Genomic DNA, 23,615 nt, shown 5'->3' on the forward strand with positions numbered 1-23,615 from the left:
AGGTGTACACTTTAATCAGTCAAATGTTGCGCATTTAATTGGAAGGCCACTCGTAATCTTTTGTTTATGATTAAATATTCTGAAACTTACCTGGACCCACCATGTATAACAGAGCATCACGGTGCCATTCAAAACCTACAGGACCTGTTCTCATCCTCTCAAGCAGCTTTACAGGAATAGGAAAGCCACAACAGGTATACTAAAATCCATGTGAAAAAAATTGCTTCTCATTGTTTTTAGGTCAAATATTTATATGTGATTAAAAATGCGATTAATTAATTACAAATTAATTAATAAAGCAAAATTTTAAAAAGATAGCTACATCCCAAGGAGCTACTTCAAACAGGAGGTTCTCAGCATTGTTTACTATTCAATTGCCCTTGTTGGTGGACTAAAAATAATCCTCAGCACTGTCAACTTGTGTCTAATGTTTGAAATAGCAAATTAACCTCGGCAGAACACACAAGGTCTTTAGATTATATGATGGAAACAAAACACTGTTGGGATTTATTATTATTTGCTGGTCAGACTCCCAATTATTAATCATATTTTTGGAACCTTAATCAACTAAATCTGGACTGGGGCACCCCTTTCAGTGGAGGTTAAAATAGATTGACAAATAAACCACTCCCTGAAAATATTAATTTAAGGAGCTTTTTAGCACTAGTATTGTTATACAAAGTGCAGTAAAATGTGTTTCTCATTTACCCATTCACACACACATTCATACACACAGATTGCTGTGTTCTATATCATGCATACTGTCTTGTTCTATGTTTTGATTAACTTGTTTTGAGGTTCTTTGTTATGTTTTCAGGTTCATTATCATGTTTTCAGGTTTTTTGTCATGTTCCTAGGTTAATTTCTTGTCATGTTTTTCCCCTGTCACTTAGCTTCACTCAAGTCATCTGTTTTCTGTTTCACAGCTGCACCTCGTCACCAATCACCTTCCCCAGTATTTAGTTTCCCGGTTCACTCACAATCCTCACTTCACTTACCTTGCATGATCACCACGTATGTCAAGTCAAGTTTTGCCTCACGTTATTTAAAACCAAAGTTCCATAGTCATGTTTTCTTGTTTGTATTCCATAGTCTTGTTTTGTTATTTTTTTCATAATCTCGTTTTGTCTCGTTAGTTTTGACAGTTTAGTATTTTGGCTATCTGGCTCAGCTGCGTCTTTCGTTCTTACCTTGTGTGTTTTGTTTTTGAAGTCAGCATCTGGGTCCTCCCTACCTGCACCAACGATCGTGACACATACAATCACAAGCAAAGGTCATATCAGAGAGATGTAGGGTTCAATGAGCTGGGAATTGAATCAGCAGGGAACCACTATCCCAGCACTAAGACCTGAGCTATTTGAACACACAACCTCACTTACAGAACCTGCAGAATGCGGTGTGTACACATGAAGAGTGGTAGCAGCAGTGGTCTCTCCCTGGGCCACCTATTGTGTAACCCCAAGCACATCCACGAACACTGTCTAAACCTCAATTGATTATTTAAGGTATTGCAGGTGGTGACTGGTCCTGCCATTATAAACAACACAATGTTTGAAGATAATAAAAACAATAAAACTTTATTTATATAGTACTTTTCTAAACAATGTTACAAAGTGGTTAACAGCAGTAGACTAGCAGCAGAATTCAAAATATATGTTAAAAAAGAGAATATGAATATAATCAGACGATACCAAAGGCCCTCCGGAAAAGACAAGTTTTAAGGAGGGATTTAAAGTGTCAAGAGATGTTGTATGCCTGAGTGCAGCGTTCCATAAGGTGCGGGGTCTGTTGGAAAAAGCCTGATTTCCCTTTGCCACAAACTGTGATCTGGTGATAGCTAGAAGATCACCATCTGTGGATCTCTGTGGTCAGGAGGGCACATACCAGGTCAATAAGTCTGAGATTATTTCGGGGCAAGGTCATTTAAGGCTTTGAAAGTGAGTAGTAAGATTTTGTAAGTCTGCAATTGAAATAAATTACCTGATTTTAGCAATGACCTTAACCTGGAAAAAAACAAGACTGAACTACATGTTTGACCTGAGGATCACAACTAAGGTTAGAGTAAAATATTACTCATAGAGTTCTAGCCATTTGGGTGATATTATCTGAAAGATTACCAAGGTTTAGAAATAATGAGAACTGATGGAATTTTGAGGACCAAACAGAATGAGCTCCGAATTTTTGCCATTGAACTTAAGGATATTTGGGCCATCCTGGATTTAATGTCAAAGAGAAAGGCTGAGAGACTCACAGGGCTGCTGAGATCTGTCGGTTTTATGGGCATGTACAGCTGAGTGTCATCAACATAAATATAGTAACTTACATGATGGTCTTGAATAAGCTAGACAAAAGGTAGCATGTAAATACAGAACAGAAGAGAACCACAACCGAGTCCTGCCATTGAGGAGGTATGATTATTCAGAGTCACAGAAAAAGTTCTGTGAGAGGGATATGAGCGATATAGAGATATGGACCAGAGTGCATCTCCTCGGATAGTCTGCTTCATTTGGGCAGATTTGAAGGCTAACCTGAACCAAACAAGCAAATCTGGTCCTGAAAACGTGGGTCTTGGGGTCTTCACTTGCAAACGGATAATCCAGCCATCCAAAAAGAGGAAGTGACGTAGAGCACAGTGCATTGTGGATAGAACAAAAAAACAAAGCCAATGGAGAAAAAACAAAGAAGCAGAGATAAACAAAGGAAAAGTTGGAAAATGTCTTGTGCTCACAAGACATTTGACATGGAGCAGTGAGGAGACAGGCACTTTTTGATATATGGTCAGAAGACTATATATCACAGTTGGTTGTGGCTAGGGTTAATGCTGAACAAGGCAACTGAAGGGGATGGATTTCCGTTTTTGGTCCAAGCCAATCGATGAGCTGGGTTTTCTTCTTCCTCATGCTTTTTTCCATTTGTTTGGTCACATTTTAAAAGCTTTTCTGCATTCTCCGCTCAATCAAACTGAGTCACCTGGACTACCCTAGTGTGAAAGCACTCTCAATTCCAACCCAGGACTCCAGGCAATGAAGCAGGTAGTTATGGCACTTAAATATAAGAGAATCAAAACTGAACACTCTCGTTCTGCACTTAAAAGTAGGTCATTTGCCACCTTAACAAGGACTGTCTCAGTGCTATGGAGTACTCTAAAACCAGGCTGAAAGCTGTTCAAAATATTGTTTCATTCATAAATTATATCAACTGTGCAGAGACTACTTTCTCTAAGGCCTTAGAAAGGAAAGATTAGAGATAGGTCTGTAGTTCATTGGTGATGTGGGGTTCAAGTTGAGTTTCTTGAGCAGTAACTGCTCAACAGTTTGCTTAAAACTGTCTGGAAAAGATCCAGAGGCAAGAGAAAATTAAGATTACATAAAATGATAGGGCTGACTGTGGGGAGTGCTTCTTTAAGCAGCCGAGTGGGATCATACAAGACACTGTACACTCTAACTCTGAAAGAGAGCTTTGTTCAAACTGAATAAAAGTGACAGAATTCACACAGGGAATACAAATTCTACGAGAATTAGGCTGGATGTGAGTTCTGATATTTTCTACTTTATTTATAAAAATGAGCCAGGAATTTTTCAGGTAGTTCAGCATCAGATTCTTGTAAGGAAGAAGGGGATTCATTAATAACCGTTTTGATTACATTAAACAGAAGTCTAGTCAATTGTGAGAAGTTGATCTTGAATCTTTAACAGCTATCTGATAAAATAACATTTTAATCTTAATGGCATTGTATGTTTTCTCAGATTTGCTGGCCTTCCATTGACGTTCAAATTTTCTATAGTCGTTTTAGTACTCGAATGTGATTATTAATCCAAGGGGTATTATTAGATTGTTGTTTTCTGGATTTAATTTGCGACATGACAAATTTAATTCTTAATTGAGCAATTTTGTCAAGGATGGAAAGGCAGTGTTCAACATATAATTGCAATAGTGATTTTAATTTAAGCAGGATAGGTTAAGGATGTAGAATTAAAGGCATTGCAAAATTTAACTGCAGAGTCAGCATAGAAAATGTGTGAGTATCTGTACGTGCACACAGAAGAAAGAGACTGATGAAGAGGCACTTTGAAGTTAATTGCTTTAAGGTCGGTGACAGGTATATCTAGCAGCTTCAGAGAGGTTAAGGTGAAACCAGATGAGAGCACCAGGTCTAAGATGTGACCTTTAGAATGTGTAGCTTCTTTTACAGGCTAAATGAGTTTAAAAGAGTCTATAGGATCTAAAAACTCAGAGGCCTGGGAATGGGATAGGGATACATGGATATTAAAGTCACCAAGAACAAACACATTGTCATTTAGGTATTACAATGGATAATTCAGAAAAGTGAAATAATAGTTGATGATTTAAGGGGTCTATAAATCAAGCTGCACAGAGTAGTGGGTGGATCTGTGATTAAAAAACGTAAAGCTTCAAAGGAAATAAAATTAATAAAATTAATAGTATAGCACTTAAGACCGAGTTTATGGAAATCAGCAACACCATCCCCTTGTCCAGATGACCTGGGTAAATGAATGTATGCAAAATCAGGAGGACAAGTTTCAGTAAGGACAACAGTGTCCCCTGGGGAGAGCCAGGTCTCAGTGATCAAGAAAACATCCAACTAATTTATTGTAATAAAATCTTTAACCAGAAAAGATTCGTTGGTTAGAGATCTGACATTCAAGAGATTAAAGTTTTTGTTATATTTGCACAGGGGAAACAGAGGCAGACTTACAGCTAATATGAATCAAATTTTTATACTGTATTAACATTTCTCCTTATATTGATACTGAGAGTGACGGGCAGTAAACCAAGTGTGTGGATGATGACTGCTGAGGTGGAAGTGATCCTGACAAAAGAAAACCAAAGGGGAGAGAGAGAGAATAAGGTGGCAAAGTGTGTTGGCTGAGGTGACACAGAAGAAGATGGGGGTAAGGGGATGTATAATGTAAATAGTCAGTCACATGTAGCTGAATGAACAGCATGTTGTAGGTTGGATGCTAACACATGGTTCCAAAACAAATTAAAGTTGTCGATAAAATCCATGTTCAAAGTTTTGCAGGTGTTTTGAGCCACAAATTTAAGCCAAGGAGCCTGCTAAAATGCAATGAGCCTCGGTTTAGAATAGGGAGGGGGCCACCGATAAAAACAGACTTCCCACAGTTTTATAAAAGGTTAAAAAGGGCCTTCAGTTCAGACTGTTGACAAGTTGTTCCTCACCATGGAGTCACCCACTATGAGTGTCGTCACAGAGAGGAGAGGGCGAGGAGGGGAGATCTGAGGCACCTGCTGATGAGGGTAGACCTGAGAGGAGGTGGCACCACCACCAGAGAGAGAAGAGAGCATGCACAAAGGCAAGGTTCCCAGTGGTGGAAACTCCTGTTGGTCTGGGACATGTATGCCATCACCCGCGTCTGTGCCTGAAAGAGAAGGCTGTGGCTTGAAAGCTGAGGTCAGGGATGAATCACCGGAGCAGAACGTCTGCGAACAGCCTCCCAGAGCAGCCTCCGACATGACACTGAAGATGATTAAACATTTCTTCTGGCCAGGACTCAAATCTGATGTTGTCCGTCATTGTCGTACATGTCATCTGTGTCAAGTTACTGGAAAACCAAACCAGGTTATCCCACCTGCACCGCTTTGTCCCATTCCAGTCATGGGGCAGCCATTTGAAAAAATCATTGTTGACTGTGTGGGACCATTGCCAAAGACTAAGGCTGGAAATTCCTTCTAACAGTGATGTGTGCTTCCACCAGGTTCCCAGAAGCCATCCCACTCTGGAAAATAACGGCTGCATTTGTCACCAAGGCTTTGGTAAAGTTTTTCACCGTGTTTGGCCTGCCAAGAGTAGTTCAATCAGATCAGGGCACGAATTTTAAGTCCAAAATGTTTGCCCAGGTGCTTAAAACTTTAGGCATTGACCATGTAACATCTAGCCCTTACCATCCTGAAAGCCAGGGGGCACTTGAACGATTTCACCAAACCATGAAATAGATATTGCGCAAGCATTACCATGAGTCTCAGAGGGATTGGGATGATGGTGTTCCATTGGTTTTGTTTGCCACCCGTGAGGCTGTACAGGAGTCACTAGGTTTCAGTCCTGCTGAGCAAGTATTTGGACACGAGGTCCGGGGTCCTTTAAAGGTCCTTAAAGAGCAACTGGTTGTGCCACAGAAAGGCGTCACAAGTATTCCAGAGTATGTTTCCAAGCTCAAGAATCGACTCCAGCTAGCCTGCTCTATGGCTAAAGAAGCCCTGACTTTTTCTCAGGTGAAGATGAAGAGACATTATGATCAAAGAGCGACTGTCCACTCATTTCAACCAGGTGACAAAGTTCTGATTCTCTTGCCTGTTTCTGGTTCTACCCTCTCTACTAAATGTTCTGGTCCTTATGTTGTAGAGAAAAAACTCAGTGACACAAACTATGTCATCAAAACCCCAGACTGCAGGTGGCGGTCCCGAATGTGTCATGTCAACATGATGAAACAGTACTGCTCCAGGGAGAAGCAAAATGGGTCACCCATAGTTCAAGATGTGCGGATCACCGTCTCACCTATGGCTTCCATCTCCAAGGTGAGCTCTCTTAACGATGACGATGAATTGGTGATGCGTAGTGCTACATGCAAAGGGCGGCTGTAGCTCAGGAGGAAGAGCAGTCGCCCAATCGGAATGTTGGTGGTTCGATTCTGGCTTCCCCAGCTACATGTCGAAGCGTCCTTGGGCAAGACACTGAACCCCACGTTGCCTCCCAGTGTATCCATTGGGGTATGTGTGTATGAATTATTATAAAAGCACGTAGTTATGTATCTTAAGACGTGCTGTATGATGTGCACCTGTAGTGAAGCGCTTTGAGTGGTCAGTTAAACTAGAAAAGCGCTATACAAGTACAAGTCCATTTACCATTTACACCACAGGGGGCTAGGCTCAGTAATAGTGATATATTATCCGATTTGTTCCACCACTTGTCTCATCTCTCCGAGGACCAGCGTTGCGATGTTGAGAAACTTATCTGTGATTTACCAGGTCTGTTCAAAGACATTCTCTCTCAAACTTCTGTCATTGCTCGTGACATTGTTCTAACAAAGCCAGTATCGATCAAACAACATGCATACCGGGTTAATCCCACTAAGAGGGAGATAATAAAAAAGAGGTTGCCTATCTCCTACCGAATGGATTTGCAGTACCCAGTTCTAGTCCATGGAGCTCCCCTTGTCTTCTGGATACTAAGTGATGGAAGTCTGAGATTCTGTACTGACTTTCGCAAGGTAAATGCTGTGACTGTACCAGATGCACATCCCTTACCTCTTATTGATGACTGCATTGATGAAATCGGTCCAGCAAACTTTGTCAGTAAACTTGACATGTTAAAGGGATATTGGCAGGTTCCTTTAACCTCAAGTGCTTCGGAGATTTCGGCTTTTGTAACCCCTGATGGCTTCTTCCAGTACACTGTGATGCCCTTTGGTCTGTGTAATGCACCCGCTACTTTTCAGAGGCTAGTAAGTAAGGTACTAGGAGGTGTACCAAACTGCAGAGCATATCTGGATGACATTGTCGTGTATTCAAATGATTGGCTTAGTCACGTGACTACACTGAGGGACGTTTTTACCCGTCTGTCCAGTGCGTCGCTTACACTCAACCTCACTAAGTGTGAATTTGGAAAAGGCACTGTGCTTTATCTTGGTCAGCTGGTTGGTCGAGGACAGGTGCGTCCTATGGATGCAAAGATCTCCGCTATTACTAACTTTCCCACGCCAACCACCAGGAGAGAGTTGCGGCGTTTTCTTGGGATGGCCGGCTACTATCGCCGGTTCTGCAAAAACTTCTCCTCTGTAGCTGCTCCGCTGACCACCTTAACCAGTCCCACAAAATCATTCAGTTGGTCCAATGAGTGTCAACAGTCTTTTGAAAGTCTAAAAAGTCTACTGTGTTGCACTCCTGTTTTGTCTGCACCAGATTTCTCACTGCCCTTCAAGCTTGAAGTTGACGCCAGTGCAGTTGGCACTGGAGCTGTTCTTCTACAAGAGGACCACCAGGGCATCGCTCATCGTGTGAGTTACTTTTCATGAAAATTCAACAAACATCAAGTTAAGTATTCCACCATCGAAAAGAAAACTCTTGCACTACTTTTTGCCCTGCAACATTTTGAGGTTTATCTCGGATCCAGTGTGAATTCAGGTTTTCACAGATCATAATCCTCTTGTGTTTCTCTCCAGGATGCATAATCACAACCAACATCTCATGCATTGGTCTTTAATCATACAGAACTACCACCTCGAAATTTGTCATAAAAAGGGATCTGAGAATATCCTGGCTGATACCTTGTCACGTGCTTTGTGGTTGTAATACATTATGAAGTTCCAAACATTATGCTTGGACTTATATGGGTGGGGGTGTTACGTGCCAACCCCCCACCTCCCCCATCCACCCCACCCCTGTGTGTTGTGTTGTGTTGTCTTTAGGTAATTGCTGCAGGGATGCTGCTCACCTGTGTGAGCAGGCAGTGTGGCTGTTTGGATACTGAGGAGCCACTTTTAAATGGAGGAAGTCTTGGGCCTTCCCTGGCTCTTGACTCTTGATTTTGCTGCACATGATTGCTACTAACTTTGTCTCTTTTTGGTGCTTTTTCAGAGACATATTTGTTCAGGTAGGTGTGGGAGGTTTTGACAGGCCTTTTGTTATATTAATCTAATTTTATTTGGCACAATCACTTTTATCATAAATGATGAATGATAATGATGAATAAAGTATTTTTCTATTCTATGATGCACCTCTCCTCCCTCTACTCTCTTTACTCTCCATGTACATATGACATCATTAACTTGTTTCTCTTTCTCAGCAGGTATCCCTGGCCTGGTGTTATGGTGCTTGTTGTCCCCTCTTTCCTGTCCTCTCAGACCCCAGGCTGGTTAAGGTAAATAGCCATCCTTCCTGGTTCTAATTCTGATGGCGATTTCTTCTTAAAAGGTCTTTAAAGGAGACTGGATTGAAGACAAGTTTTCGATACAACCTGTTGGTTTCCTTAGCTAAGCAACTTTTTATTTAATTGGCTCTGTATGAATTGGACTAATTTGGAATTTAAATAATTTGATTTTATTGGATTATGTTTGGATTACTATGAATTGGATTGTAATTTACTTGAACTGGACTATATCTTTGAAATACTGTCATGACTCAGCACTGGTTGTCTGTGGTTGTGGGTGCTTTTTCTCCTAAGTTGGCACAAGCAGGCTGTGGATCCTCCTCCTGGGAGGAGTCTGGGTTCCAGCTCTCCAGCTGTTGCAGCTGTTGCTCATCAGCCCTAACACTAGCAGCTCTTAAGGACCAGCTTGTCCACCCAGTCTCTGCCAGATTGTCTTCTACAGTGTGGTATTCAGGCCACTTCATGACTCTCTTTTGAGTAATGATTCCCCTTGTGTTAACGTTCGCTTTCCTGAATTTTCCAGGGCTTCCTTGCTGGTCAAGAAGTGGTTCGCTTATCTGTGCTTCCAACTAGTCTCCTTCAACTGAGTCAGCTCAAGTTCAAGACTCCTTGTGGACTACTTACCTCTGCTACTCTCCTGCCTGCCCACCCTTCTACAACTCCGGTACCCATCAAAGACAACCAATGGCTCCCCTCGAAGCCCAGTCATTGACCATTGAACAATACTTCAGGGGTCCGTTTCACAAAGCAGGCAAAACAAACTCTGAGTATAATTCTAAACTCTGAGTTGATCTACTCTGAGATAGAAAACTGAGTTTCCGGTTCCAGAAACGCTGATTTGAGTTAGTTGAGTCAACTCTGAGTAGTTTCACCTTGAGTTAAGCGCATCCGCTACAACTATAAAAAGCCAGCATCAATGGAGCCCCGATTCGACAAGTCACCATGGCAACGGGGAAGAGGGCTACATTTTCCACCAACCTCGAATGTGCTCTTACGGCGAGTTTCAACAAGTTTTTAGAAGTGCGACACTGCTGCAGCTGCAAAAGAGGGAGACGGTGTGGGAGAACATTGCTGCTCGGGTCAATGCGTAAGTTTAAATGTAGTCCTTTGCAATCACAATAATATTACAGGGGAAAACTGCTTGAATGGTAGTCTATTCATTTTTTTTTATTTAGGCGCAATCCTGCGGGGAGAAGCGCACTTGGCAGCAGCTTAAGATGAAATATAAAAACATTGTTCAAACATGTAAGACATCGGCACGGAGGTACCTCATTTTGATCATGTTTTACACTGTAAAGTAAATATCAAGTGGCTATTTTACTGTTGTTTTATCCCCAACATAATGCTGTTTTCACACACATGTGTATATCTATATCATGTGGAGTTAAATAATTAAGCCAATTCAAACTAACACAGACTTCTACTCAGCCAACAGAAAGAAGGCAGATGCCCATAAAACGGGTGGTGGCCCAGCACCGCCACCTCTAGGCTGAGGGAGCTCATCCTCTGAGTCCACCCCCCAAGACACAAGTGCCTTGTAATAGGCCTATATATACATTTATTTTTTTTGTTAAGCCTATTCATACAAATGTTTATAGTCTAGTTTTTTTTTTTGTCCCAACAGATTCTGATGGTGCTGCTCAAAAAGATAATTGTCTGGAAATGCTAAAACATCTATGCGGTCTGATAACCATCTCCCGACGAATATTTAATTCTCTACGCAGTAATGCTGCACCTTCATCCACAAGATCGTTGTCAAAAGGACGTGCCATGTTTGCGAAAAAAGTTGCCTCCAACTGTGCCAAATGGACTTCTAGAACTTCTAGAGGAACTAGGCCACGCCAAAACTCACCTGCTGACTGAACGAATGAGGAAATCAAATGGCGTGTGTGGCTGAAAGAGGGTGGAGACAGAGAGAAACTCAAGGTTTACTGAGAAAAACCTTGTCCCGACCAGGTTAGGTTCATAGAGTCAGTTACTACGGTAACTGAGAGCTTAAGTTACCTCTCTCTGAAACAGGCAAGAGTTACCCCTCTTTCTCTGGTTTGAGTTACTTCTGATTGTGAAACGGAAAACTCAGAGTTTCCCTCATTTCAGGGTTAATAAACTGGGTTTTCACTCAACCTGCTTTGTGAAACGGACCTCAGGACTAATTCTTGGATTTCTTTTTTTTTTTTCTTAAAATAACATCCTCTCTTCTACTTCAGAAATTCAGACCCAGTGGCTGGACAAATCCATGGAGTTAATCGTTTCTCAGGACAATCCTGTTACGCTTTTAACAGTCTGTGTTGGGTCTTGCCTTTCAGGGGGGCCTAGAATAATTGAACTTTCTCTAGTGTCATGTAAATGTGTTCAATGTAAAAGTAACATGTAGCCACAGGACAAAGCTGCAAGACACATAAGCTACTTAACTTATTTTTACAACTGCAGTTTAGGTGCTATTGTATTGGTAGTGCCTAAAAGCCTATGGTGACATTACTATAGTAATATTACCATATATCTCCAAATATAAACAAAGCAAAAACAAAAAAATCTCAGTGGTGAAATACCATTAGATACAAACTGAAACACTGATTCTCTTGACATCACTCACATGTATATTTAGCCTGACATCTCCAAACAAATGTGTGATCGCGCAATCTGCCAAATGAAATATGATCTCTTAGGTCTGTCTGGTTCTCAAGCTAATACACATGAACCCATTGAGCAATGGGTACAAACACATATTTCAATTTTGATCTATGCTTTTTTTCTGATTTAGAACAGTACTCTCATTCTTTGGCTATGAATTGACAGTTTCAGACCATTCTAACAAACAAATTAACAACTTGAAAATGTTTGCTAAAAGGAGGGCACGCCCATGCATTTACACAGTAATCAACCACTGTACAACACAGGCCAAACTTCACCACATCATTGTGAAGAGTATGATCTCCTTAGTTAAATATAGCCCACATGTACACTGCATAGTGATAATATTGAAAGATGCATAAAAATCTGTGAAATTTTAAAACTAGAATGATACCACCCACTTTGAAAGTATATTATAAAGAACATCTGACTAATAACTTTATACTAATAACTAAACTTTGGTTGTGATCAGATGTCCTATTCCCATACAATGAACAGCATTACCTATTATCCAATATTTCAACATCAAAAAAATGTTTCTACCATTTATGTCTATTATGTAATGCAACTGATATACCTGCTTTGGAGGGGATCCCCTTCATAATGGCACTTAGGAGTGTCCTTTTAACATTAGCAGTGTGGCGTTGGTAGTTACACTGAATATAAATGTGATCCATGTCGGTCTTACTGTTTCTTCCATAAAAACAGATGTTCACTAACATCTAGACTAAGACTTGACCTTTTCTAAACATCCACTGTTTCATTTATTTAAGGTAAAAATCTAAAGGCAAAAACATCTATAAATGACAAATAAAGTTTTTATAATTAGTGGATGGGAAGTGAAATATGACCAAATAACTGTCCTGGTCAGAAATTCTTCTCTCTTGTTTGTCAACATGACAGTAAAATGAAAGTCATAAAAGAATATCTCTTATTAATGTGGACAAGAACACAGCTCTGACTCAAAGTTAGAGGAGAAGCTGGTGTTTCCTGCACTCATTCAGCAGAGCATGATGGGAACAATTTTCCAAAACAATCTCACAATCACACACAATCACACACGTACACACATGTGACTGAAGATGCATGCTCTGAAACTCAGAGTTTTATATTCCACCACATTGCACTTTTAAACACACACAAGGGCTTGCACATCTTTTCTTAGGACGCTGCTGTCAGTTTCACTTATTGTGTACAGCTCAACCCAAAGTAAAGACCTCAGAAATTAAGGTTCTCCTCATTGGAACCGGGCTTTGGCTCCCATAAGAACTACTGGTCTTAACACGGTTAATGACAATATCAGAGAAGATACAAATGATGAAACAAAAACATGTGTATACACACGCACTTACTTTCTGATGGGTAAAAGGGCTGCATATCGATCTTGTGCACCTCCTTGGCGTAATACTCTTCCTCGCTCCGTTGCCTCTCACACATCGCGGCCCGTTCGTTGGCCTTCTCTTGCAACAGATCTCGAGTGCTGTTGTAAATGGCGACAATGTCCCGGGATACCTCCTCTGGCTCGGGAAAGTCATCAGGAGGGCTAGTAAGTTTCAGCTTGCTGAGGATCTGGCCTCGGATGGCCTCGATCCGCTTTTTCCTAAACTCTTTCATGTCAAGGGTACTGCATGTGGACAGACTGAGAGCCACAGCAGCGATATTTAAGGTGAGGAAAAGACTGAGTATAAGCACGTTCATCTTCTCATCCAGCCTCCCCACTTCTTAGAGAATAATAAGTTGACAGTTCACAAAGTCTGGGAACTTTTAACGAACAGTTCTGTTGAAGTTCTGACTGATCCGTACCTTCACTAAAAGGTACACTCTGCTACTGTCAGCATGTGTTGAATCACTGTGCAGGACAATAACAACCAAGTGTCGGACCTATTTCACTATCTCGGTCGATAGCTTGGATTGTTTCCAGGCTAACGTGAGCACACAGTCTGAGTGCGTAAAGGCGCAAATGACTGCTGCCACATCTGGACACGCGCCCGTAAAACGGATCTGGAGTCTGCAGATGAGGAAAGGGAAGTATCGTCAGCAAGACTGGCAGCTTTGTAGTCCGTGGGAATGTCTTCACCTCCTGCGTATTAGAGCACTCGGTTTGCAACTCTCCAAATGAAATTCACCAACAATTCCGAGGTGTCTGTCTGTCAAGCTTCACTCCTCATATGTTGTGAATTTCTCCCTCCAGACAGACAGTGTTTACCCAAACATATCAAATCAAACTAAAAGCTCGCGTTCAGCGGGGAGTCGAGGTCAAAGTTTTTCAAGTTTTGTGTTCGCTTTACAATTAGATTAAATATCCATTCAAACCTGTGACTTTAAGGGGGGAAAGTAATCTTCTAGGTGCTCTTTAAAGAAACTAACAAGTAGCTCGGAGTTTGCTGTCGGATAGGACTGTCGACCGTTTTTATGCGTCTTTCTTCCGTGCATGAAGGGAACGGCTCGTCCCTCACTGCTGCTGCAGCGGACTGGGCAGCAATGCTCCCCCCTCTGCCACCTTTAAACCAGGACCGTGCTCGTCACTTTTCGGAGCCGAGGACTCCTTCATTTCTACCGTATGAGACCATTTATTTTAAGTTGACCACTCGTTCTGTTTACCGTGCCAAATGGGGCAGCGCTGCAACGTCTGGCACACTGGCTCCTCACACGTCATGACGCACGGTCCTAAAGCCGGTCACCGTGACGTGCCCTTTCTTAGATACTACAGACAAATTTTAAATTAAGAAACTTCAGCCTAAAAAAAGGCTTGTTTAACGTCCGTCTGACACAGAGTACACCCTTTCTGCTCAGACTCAGACCTAATTCATCTACGACTAAAAATTAGCTCTATTCAAAGTAAATGTAATTAAAATGTCACTTAGCTCAACAGAGATCTCTGGTTTATTATTCAAATGTAATTTAATTGAACTTTCCTATTTTAATCAAGTGTATCTGTGTGTCTACAGGCTGAGAGAGAGTTTGTTTGTGAAGACCACTTGAAATTGTATGTTGAAGAGTTTTGTCTTCGTAACCAGTTCTTCTTGTAAACTCACATTTCTTATAGATTATTTTAAATATATATACATATAACATTTGAAATAATCATGTTCAGATTTCTTGGAATGTTTAGACCTAGATATTTAATTGACATTGAGTCCCAATTGACATTAAATTCCTCTCCAATAGGTCAACTGGGAGAATAATTCAATTTAATTGTCAAGATTTGAGATTTGTTGGTATTTAGTTTATAACCTGATAATAAACCATATTCCTGTAAGGTTATGAGCAATTCTGGAAGGAAAGTGGATGGATGCCCCAAGTAAATCAAAATATCATCAGCAATCTGGGTAATCTTGTGTTCTTCTTGAGACACCTTGATTCCTTTTATCTTTTCATTCTGTCTTATCCACTGACTCAAAGGCTCTATAAAGATGGCGAATAGAAATTGGGAAACAGGGCAACCCTGTCGACACTCCCTCTCTAACTCAAAATTGTTTGATAAAACTCCATTAATCCAAATTTTTGCTGTTGGTTTATAATATAAAGCTTTTATTATAATATAAAGCTTTTATTATTTTAGCAAAGTCATCGTGGAACTGGAACTTCTCTAATGTTTTATATAAGAACGTCTAATCAACAGAATCAAATGCCTTCTCCGCATCTAATCCTAACAGGACAGCCTCCAAATCGTATTTGTTCATATGATTAACTACATGTAGCATCCTCCTAACGTTGTCCTGCGTTTGCCTATGTCTAATGAACCCTGTTTGATCCAACTGTATAATATCTGGAAGTATTATTTCTAAACGCTTTGCTAGAATTGATGTGAAGAGTTTATAATCCTGGTTCAACAGACTAATCGGGCGGTAATTAGATCAATCCGTCTTATCTTTACCATCTTTCGGTATTACCGTTATGATCGATTCTCTCCAAGATGGAGGAGCCCCCCCTTTTTGAAGGACCCAATTAAATGTTCTCAGTAATAGTGGTGATAAAGAGTCACTGAAGGTCTTATACCACTCCGCTGTATACCAATCAGAACCTGGTGACTTATTAGGTTCGAGTCTAGAGATTGCCTTTTGGAGTTCTTCTATAGTCACATTGGCCACTAAGACTTTATTCTGGTCTTCTGTAATTGTTGGGAGCTTGAGTGAAGCAAGTAGAGATTCAGGTGAGGTGTCCCCCTTACTGGCCATCCGGGCATATAGGTTTTTGTAATAATTGTCAAAACAACTATGAATGTCTTTAAAATCAAGTTTCAATCGTTTGGTGATTGGATCTTTGATTTTATATACAACCCTCGCTGCTTGTTGTTTTCTTAATTTATAAGCCAAAATTTTAGTTGATTTATTACCTAGTTCATAGTACCTCTGTTTCAAAAAGGCTAGTTTCTTCTGAATGTCAACCTTGTAAATTTCCTTAATCTGATTTTTAATTTCTTTAACTAATTGTCAGAGAGTGGCAAGACACAGGACACACTTGCAGGATAGGTTTCAAAGTAAGATAGTTTATTATAAATAAACGTCTTTACAGGTCTCCGTTCAGTGAAACAAACACTGTGAAACGATCTATGACACTGAACTCTATAATTACAGCAGAGACAGTTGTCTGTATAAAACTTTATCAAAAATAACATCAACTCCACTCAGGGAGGAAAACGAAAAATCTTATAAAATTTAATACTTAAATTTATGCTCTCTTCTAAAGAGGCAACAAAGAAAAATCTCCGTCAAGAGGAACTAGAATAGTAAACTTCAAAAACTCTCCCTAAATGGAGGTACTATAAACAATTACAAAATAAACTCTCCGAAAGGAAGTAACCAAAATCAGGCTATAGAAATTTATCCAAGGTAACTAGATGTACTGAAAAAACATTAACAAAGCAAAACACTGAAGGAGTAACGCTTGACTTCAGGACTGAATACCAGATTCAAAACTCAGAAATTCACAAGGTCGGATTTTAGAACACAAAGGATCTAATAAGATTTTCGGAGGCTGGTAATGTAGACTGTAATGTACAACACACACTGGCACACAGACAGGGTAAGACACAGACTATATACTCATGAGGATGCAGGGAATTCAGGTGGAAACACTTGGGTAATCAGGGGAGACATGCAGATGCAGGACACGGGAGGAAGGGTAAGCTAGCTGAAACGAGAGGAGAAGTTAGTATACAACCAGGTTGCAGGTTGTCTCTTGCGATCGGCTGCCTTAACCCTGTCGCCTTGCCGAATGAGAACCTGTCGTGCGGCGGCCCAGATGCGGGGGCAACGACGTACCATGGCGTGAGCGGAGGGAACTGCGATCTCGATCTCAGATTCTGGAAACAGAGGAGGTTAGTAACCATGCACACATTGAAATGGGGACAGACCAGTAGCAGAGATAGGTAGAGAGTTGTGAGCATACTCGACCCAGACCAGGTGGGAACTCCAAGAAGCCGGTTTCCAACTGTTGGTTCAGGCGCTCGGTCTGGCTCGGTCTTGGGTAAGGCAATAAAATGAGTCATTTTTGAGAATCTGTCCACTGTCAATACGGTGGTGTTGCTCTTGGAAGCCGGAAGCCTCGTGACGAAGTCCATTGAAATGTCTGACCACGGTCTGGAGGGAATCGGAAGAGGTTGCAAAAGTCCCATGCGTGGGGCTGAAGATGTCTTATTCCGGGCGCAGACCGAGCATGCCGCGATGTACTCCTGGACGTCTGACCTCATGGAAGGCCACCAGAACCGTTGAGAAATGACATACATAGTACACTGGACCCCTGGATGACAGGTAAGCAACAATGTGTGAGCCCAATGGATAACCTGGGGGCACAGCTCGACTGGGACAAATAGTCGATTCGCTGGGCAGCCCTTGGGTGATGGTGCTCCACCGAGTGCTTGCGTTACCTGTTGTTCTATCTGCCATGACACTGCTCCAACCACACAGTCTAGTGGAAGGATGGATTCAGGTTCCTTGGCAACAGCTTCGGGATCATACAGCCGGGACAGAGCGTCTGGCTTAATGTTCCGGGAGCCCGGTCTGTAGGAAAGAGTGAAAGAGAAACAGTTAAAGAATAGAGTCCACCTGGCCTGTCGAGAATTCAGTCTCTTAGCCTGCCTAATGTATTCTAGATTCTTGTGGTCTGTCCACACTAGGAATGGGTGCATGGCCCCTTCCAGCCAATGTCTCCATTCCTCCAAGGCGACTTTTACAGCCAACAGTTCCCTGTTACCGACGTCATAATTACTCTCTGCAGGGCTGAGCTACCGGGACAGGAAGGCGCAGGGATGCATCTTGCCATCCTCCGACCGCTGAGACAGCACAGCCCCAACACCGGTATTAGATACATCAACCTCCACTACGAACTGTCGCTGAGGATCTGGAAAGGGTCAGGATGGGTGTGGACGTGAAGCGACGCTTGAGTTCGTCAAACGCTATCGCCACGGCATATCGCACCCGGGAAGAGGTCAGGGCATGCAGAGGTGCAGCGATGGAGCTGAAACCCCTTATGAAGCATCGGTAAAAGTTAGCGAAGCCCAGGAACTGCTGCAGTTTCTTACGGCTATCTGGTGTTGGCCACTCAGCCACAGCGCTAACTTTAGCCGGATCCATTTCGACCTTCCCTGGTGATTCGATGAATCCTAAAAATGAAACAGTTTGTACGTGAAATTCACTCTTCTCTGCTTTCACATAAAGCTGATTGTTGTAAGACTTGGGTTACGTGGTTTCTGTGGGAAGATAGGTCAGGTGAGTAAATCAAGATATCATCTCGATACACATACACAAATTTATCTAGAAACTCTCGGAGAATGTCATTTATCATGGATTGAAATACTGCGGGTGTGTTAGTGAGTCCAAAAGGCATCATGCAGTATTCATAATGTCCTGTGGGTGTGTTGAAGCCGGTCTTCCACTCGTCTCCCTCTCTGATCCGTACCAGGTGATAAGCGTTGCGTAAATCCAGCTCGGTGAAGACTTTGGCTTGTTGCAGTTGGTCAAAAACTGATGACATGAGAGGAAGCGGGTACCGGTTCTTAACGGGGATGTCGTTCAAGGGGCTGTAATCTATACATGGTCTTAACGACCCATCCTTCTTGCTGACGAAGAAGAACCCTGCTCAGGCCGGTGATGAGGAAGGTCTGATTAGGCCATTTTACAGGGAGGTCTCGATGTAGTCTGTCATTGCCTGCCGCTCGGGACCAAACATAGAATATAGTCGCCCCCTATGGATAGGAGTGCCAGGCAGCAGATCGATGGTGCAGTCGTAAGAGCGATGTGGTGGGAGAGAGGTTGCTCTAATTTTATTAAATACTGGAACGGTGGTCAGGTCCGGGTACTGCAAGTCTGGGGTGGAATGAGCAGAGATAGTGTTAAACCTGGTGGATGAGGTTGTTTTTTTCTTGTAGACACTTCCCCTGGCACCCCCTGCCCCACTCCGTGACCCGACCAATGGACCAGTCGATGTGCGGGTTGTGTTTAATGAGCCACGGATATCCCAACACTAACGTGCGTGTGTCAGATTGATATAAATAGAATGGGACGAGTTCTTTATGCTCTCCTATGTGTAAGGAGACTAGTTATGTGGCGTGAGTAATAACAAACAATTCCTTCCCATTAAGGGAACTGGCCTTTACGGGCCTCTCAAGTCTCTTGGTGGCTAATCCTAATTTCCTTGCTAACCCCTCATCCATGAGGCTCTCGTCCGCCCCAGAATCAATGAGTGCCTCAATGGTGATCGTGCGAGTGTGGTGTTTTACCTGAATGGGGGGTTAGTGTGGGTAGGTATGACGGGTGTGGTGTCCTGAGGAAACCGTCTGAGTCTTGTGGGACAAGTGGCGACAAGATGTCCTAGCTCTCTACAGTACAAGCATCGACCCTCTCTCATGCGTCTTTGACTCTCCTCCGGAGGGAGTCGGGCCCAACCCATCTGCATGGGCTCCTCGATCTGTGGATCCAAAGCTAGTCGATCTTGTTCTGGAGCTAGTCGTGTCGGGAATCCCCACGATGTTGTGGTGTGAGGTCGGAAGCTACGCGCTCCCGCACGTTCCCGTTGCAGAGACTTGAGTTCCTCCAAACGATTGTCCGTGCGGATCGCCAAAGCGATCTGCAGGAAGATCTATGGGAAGAAGTCTTTCCAGAGTAGAATCAGTCAAACCTTTAAAAAATTTATCATATAAAGATTTAGTGTTCCAGTCACTCTCTGCTGCCAAGGTGCGGAAGCGAATGGCGTAGTTGCTGACGGTGTCCTTCCCCTGGCGTAGTCCGCAGAGCTGCCTGGCCGTGCCTCGATCGGTGCCGACTGTCAGAGAGTGGCAGGACACAGGACACACTTGCAGGATAGGTTTCAAAGTAAGATAGTTTATTAAAAAATAAACATCTTACCAGGTCTCCGTTCAGTGAAACAAACACTGTGAAACGATCTATGACACTGAACTCTATAATTAAAGCAGAGACAGTTGTCTGTATAAAACTGGGGGAAGTTAGTATACAAAATAAAACCGGAAGTGACCAGACAATGTGCAAAAACCAAAAGTAACCATGGACTATGACAGTAATGTCCAATTGGGCATCGTTTTTATGTTTTCTTTCCAAATCTCCTAGCTCTTTTTCTAGGTAATCCCATTTTTTCTGTCTGAGCCTCTTTTGTAGGGCTGACAAGATCTGAGAAAGACTTGTCAGGTCAGGTTTTTTGCCTGACCTGACAAGACTGTGAACAAACGTGACTTCAACCATGGAATGAGAGGCGAGGATTCTGCCTTCAACAGAGGGAAACCTGGAAACTAAATAATGTGGGGAGGTAATTGGTGATGGAGTGCATCTGTGAACAAAAACAGGTGACTTGAGTGAAACTGACGTGACAGGGGAAAAGACATGACCAGAACTGAACCTAAAACCTGAAAACAAGACAAAACAAAACTCAAAATGTAACGTGACACACATAGGGGAAACTATCAGAATAATATTCTGGGGCTTACTGCCTTTATATTTTCAAATATAACCCTCAGTTCATACCAAAAGACAAAAAAAATGTGTGTTCGCCTGACAAATTGTCATCATAGGGTGATCATTTTCAAGCATTTTGCCTTACATGGATGTGAAAAACTTCCCACATTTGTAAGCTTCAATTTAAGTCCAAGATGACCTTTCTATCTAGACGATTACAACTGCTATGACCACAGTTCTCCAGTGTACCTCAAATTGAAGAAAACTGAACTTTCAGCATTACCCTTCCAAATGGGATTAAGCATGTTTTCTTGCATATAAACAATATCTTACAATCTTGTACAATGACAGCTTGACAGAATTCGGAGAAGCAGCTGTTGCTGAGATCATAAGCCATAAGCTGAGACAAAAAATAGAATGCTGCCCTGATCGGCTGTAGCTCAGGAGGAAGAGCAGTCGCCCACCAATCGGAAGGTCGGTGGTTCGACTCTGGCTTCCCCAGGATACATGTCGAAGCGTCCTTGGGCAAGACACTGAACCCCACGTTGCTCCCCCAGTGGGGTATGAATGTATGTGAATGCTTAGAAAGCACGTAGTTATATCCTAAGACGTGCTGTATGAATGTGTGTGATTGGGGTGAATGCGGCATGTAGTGAAGCGCTTTGAGTGGTCAGCTAGACTAGAAAAGCGCTATACAAGTACAAGTCCATTTACCATTTACCATCTCAAAGATTGTATGGACTTCTCATCTTGCCCAATCAAAGACACATTTTTGTTTGGTAAATCCCTAGAGTCCATGAAGGCGTGAAAGTGCGTTCAGCTAATCAGTTGGGAATTACTGATTGGAGCAAAGAGGTCAGCCATGATCTTCACAAGAAAATCTTAACAGCCTTCAAAAGCTCTGGACCACTACCTTGGCCTCCAAGGGCTCATGATCTCCATGATCCAAATAAGGAGATTCCTTCTGAGGTTTTACAATTTGTTTTAAACCTCATCTGTGGAGATAAGAAGCCCTCAAGTCTTGCATCATCCATTTCTCAAGACATCTGCAGAGCAGTTACTTCAAGTCAATGGAAGATGAAAAAACACATCTTGCTATGTATAACACTACAATGCAAATGCAATCGTGGAAAGTGCCTCAATAGTCAGCAACTCGGATATTATCAAGGGGCAACCTGATGAAGTCTTCCACAGTGAGTGCGGTTACATGCAGGCAATCGGATCAGATTAATGGCTAAATTACAATAAAATTGAGTTATTCAGCTCATGTAACAAGCTTAATCCAACAAGAAATCGAATCGGATTATTTGCGATCGAATTAAGACCCCGGGATAACTCGATCCGATTGCCCACTTAACGTGCCTGGAGACGACAGTGGCTAGGATCGAGTGTTCTGCTCATGCTCAAGATTTTTTCCTGCGATTGTCACCCGGAAGTTGAAGGAGACGATATTACTGTTGTTTTTGCCGCCATCAGAAACAAACAAACAACGCGATGGAAAATGTGCTGTTGTGCATCACGTTTGTGCCATAACCAGCTCATTACAAATGTAGAGGGACGTAGCTTCATCTTGCTCTTCGTTCACCATCTTTCTCAAATGTCTTAGTTTTGTTGTTGTTGGTGGTGAAGACGTCAACCGGAAGTGGCTCTATTAGCAATAGTTGAAATGGGTACAGCGCCACTTATCTACTGTGGTATTGCATGCTTTGTGCCAGTGATTCGATTCATTCACTGCCATGTAACAAAGGATAATTACCCTTGCTCAAATAAGGAGCATAACCCAACTATAGCTATAATAGAGTTAATCTCATCATGTAAACCCACTGAGTGACTGGGACCAGTTTGATCAGCTAGTATCAGATGTATATGGGGCAGGGTCCATTCATACCGCTGCAGGGATCTACATTCAAGATCTAGGTTCCTGTGCAGATGCAGAAGCCCTTACCTCAGAACAGCCTACACAAGCGTCCTGTGCAGATACAGAGGCACTTACCTCAGAATAACCTACACAAGAGTCAAATCCAAAAACACAGCCTACAAAAAACAGAGATCGAGCATACCATCTAGTATGGAATGAACCTGAAAAATACCAAAAACATATCATCCTCATTGGTACATTGTATTGCTGTGGAGCATACTTGAAAGGTATAGGCAGAAGATACTGTCAAGGGAGTGGATGGGTAGAAGTGGCTTTGGAAGCAAAACTGATCACCACTGGCTAGCACTGGATTCACTGATGGAATGAATTGGGACAGAGCGATGAACACACAAATCTATGCTGGAAGCTCGAGAGACTCCTCTATGACAAGTATCTGGAAACGCATGAGCCACTCTCTCCAGAAGGGACTGCATTCCTGGAAAACCTCACTCTTAATGACTCTTCTCTCACTGAAGTTCTCTCATCAGGTGATGTATCTCACCATATGACAGAATATCATGCATTCAGAGAAGTAGTGAGAAATGTGGAGCTGGGAGAAACTGGATGGTTTTCTGGTGGAATACATGGAGTGCACCTGGCTTGTCCTGTAAATGAATAAGGCAATCAAAATGAATGACTACGAAGGATACAAAGCCACCTTAAACAACATGCCAGACCTCTTCTTCTGCTCAGACCAGCAGAACTATGCACAGTTCCTCACATACTTAGGATACTTTCTTGAACATATTGAGGAAAAGCATCCAGGATCTGAGAAACTTTTGCGCGCTGGAGCAATCATGTATCCAGATCACATATCCCAGGCAACCGCTGCCACACTGACAAAACAATAGAAGAGACAGCTATGAAATGGCTCAGGTCAAAATCAGGTTCTGGAACATATTCTGCAGGGATCTGTGGAATCACCAGTAACTATGACGCCAGACAACGTTGTATCCTGACTGCCCATGCCAAAGAAGAGTACGTAGAGGAGATGTGGAAAATGACAAGAGACTGAGGTGAACATACAGAGAAGCAGCAAAGAGATCTAAGACCACGTGAAATCACTCAGTCTGAGAAGCAAGTCCAGCAAACAGTAGAAGCATGGGTTTTATCAACCCATTTCAGCTTGGGACTTCTCAGCCCTTGACAAGTTTGACTTCAGAAGCAGCTATGCCAGAAGAGGTGTGCTATGATGTGCTTAATGCTCTGACAAAAGGGAAAACTCAAAAAGAGGAGTTCATCCGTGATCGACTTC

The 23,615-nt window shown here is 42.3% G+C and overlaps 1 protein-coding gene across 1 annotated transcript in view; it reads right to left on the bottom strand.

The window, feature by feature from the left end:
- The window catches only part of tgfb2 (transforming growth factor, beta 2), an 89,206-nt gene extending 75,819 nt beyond the window's left edge, over positions 1 to 13,387 (bottom strand). Inside the window, exon 1 of the mRNA XM_072394994.1 lies at positions 12,889 to 13,387. Within this exon, the coding sequence (XP_072251095.1) occupies positions 12,889 to 13,234 (346 nt within the window). The 5' untranslated portion in view covers positions 13,235 to 13,387. The remainder of the gene's footprint in view (positions 1 to 12,888) is intronic.
- Between the last annotated feature and the right edge of the window lie 10,228 nt (positions 13,388 to 23,615).

Source organism: Leuresthes tenuis, unplaced genomic scaffold (assembly GCF_036924035.1).
Source record: "Leuresthes tenuis unplaced genomic scaffold, fLeuTen1.0.hap1 SCAF_10, whole genome shotgun sequence".
Lineage (NCBI taxonomy): Eukaryota > Metazoa > Chordata > Actinopteri > Atheriniformes > Atherinopsidae > Leuresthes > Leuresthes tenuis.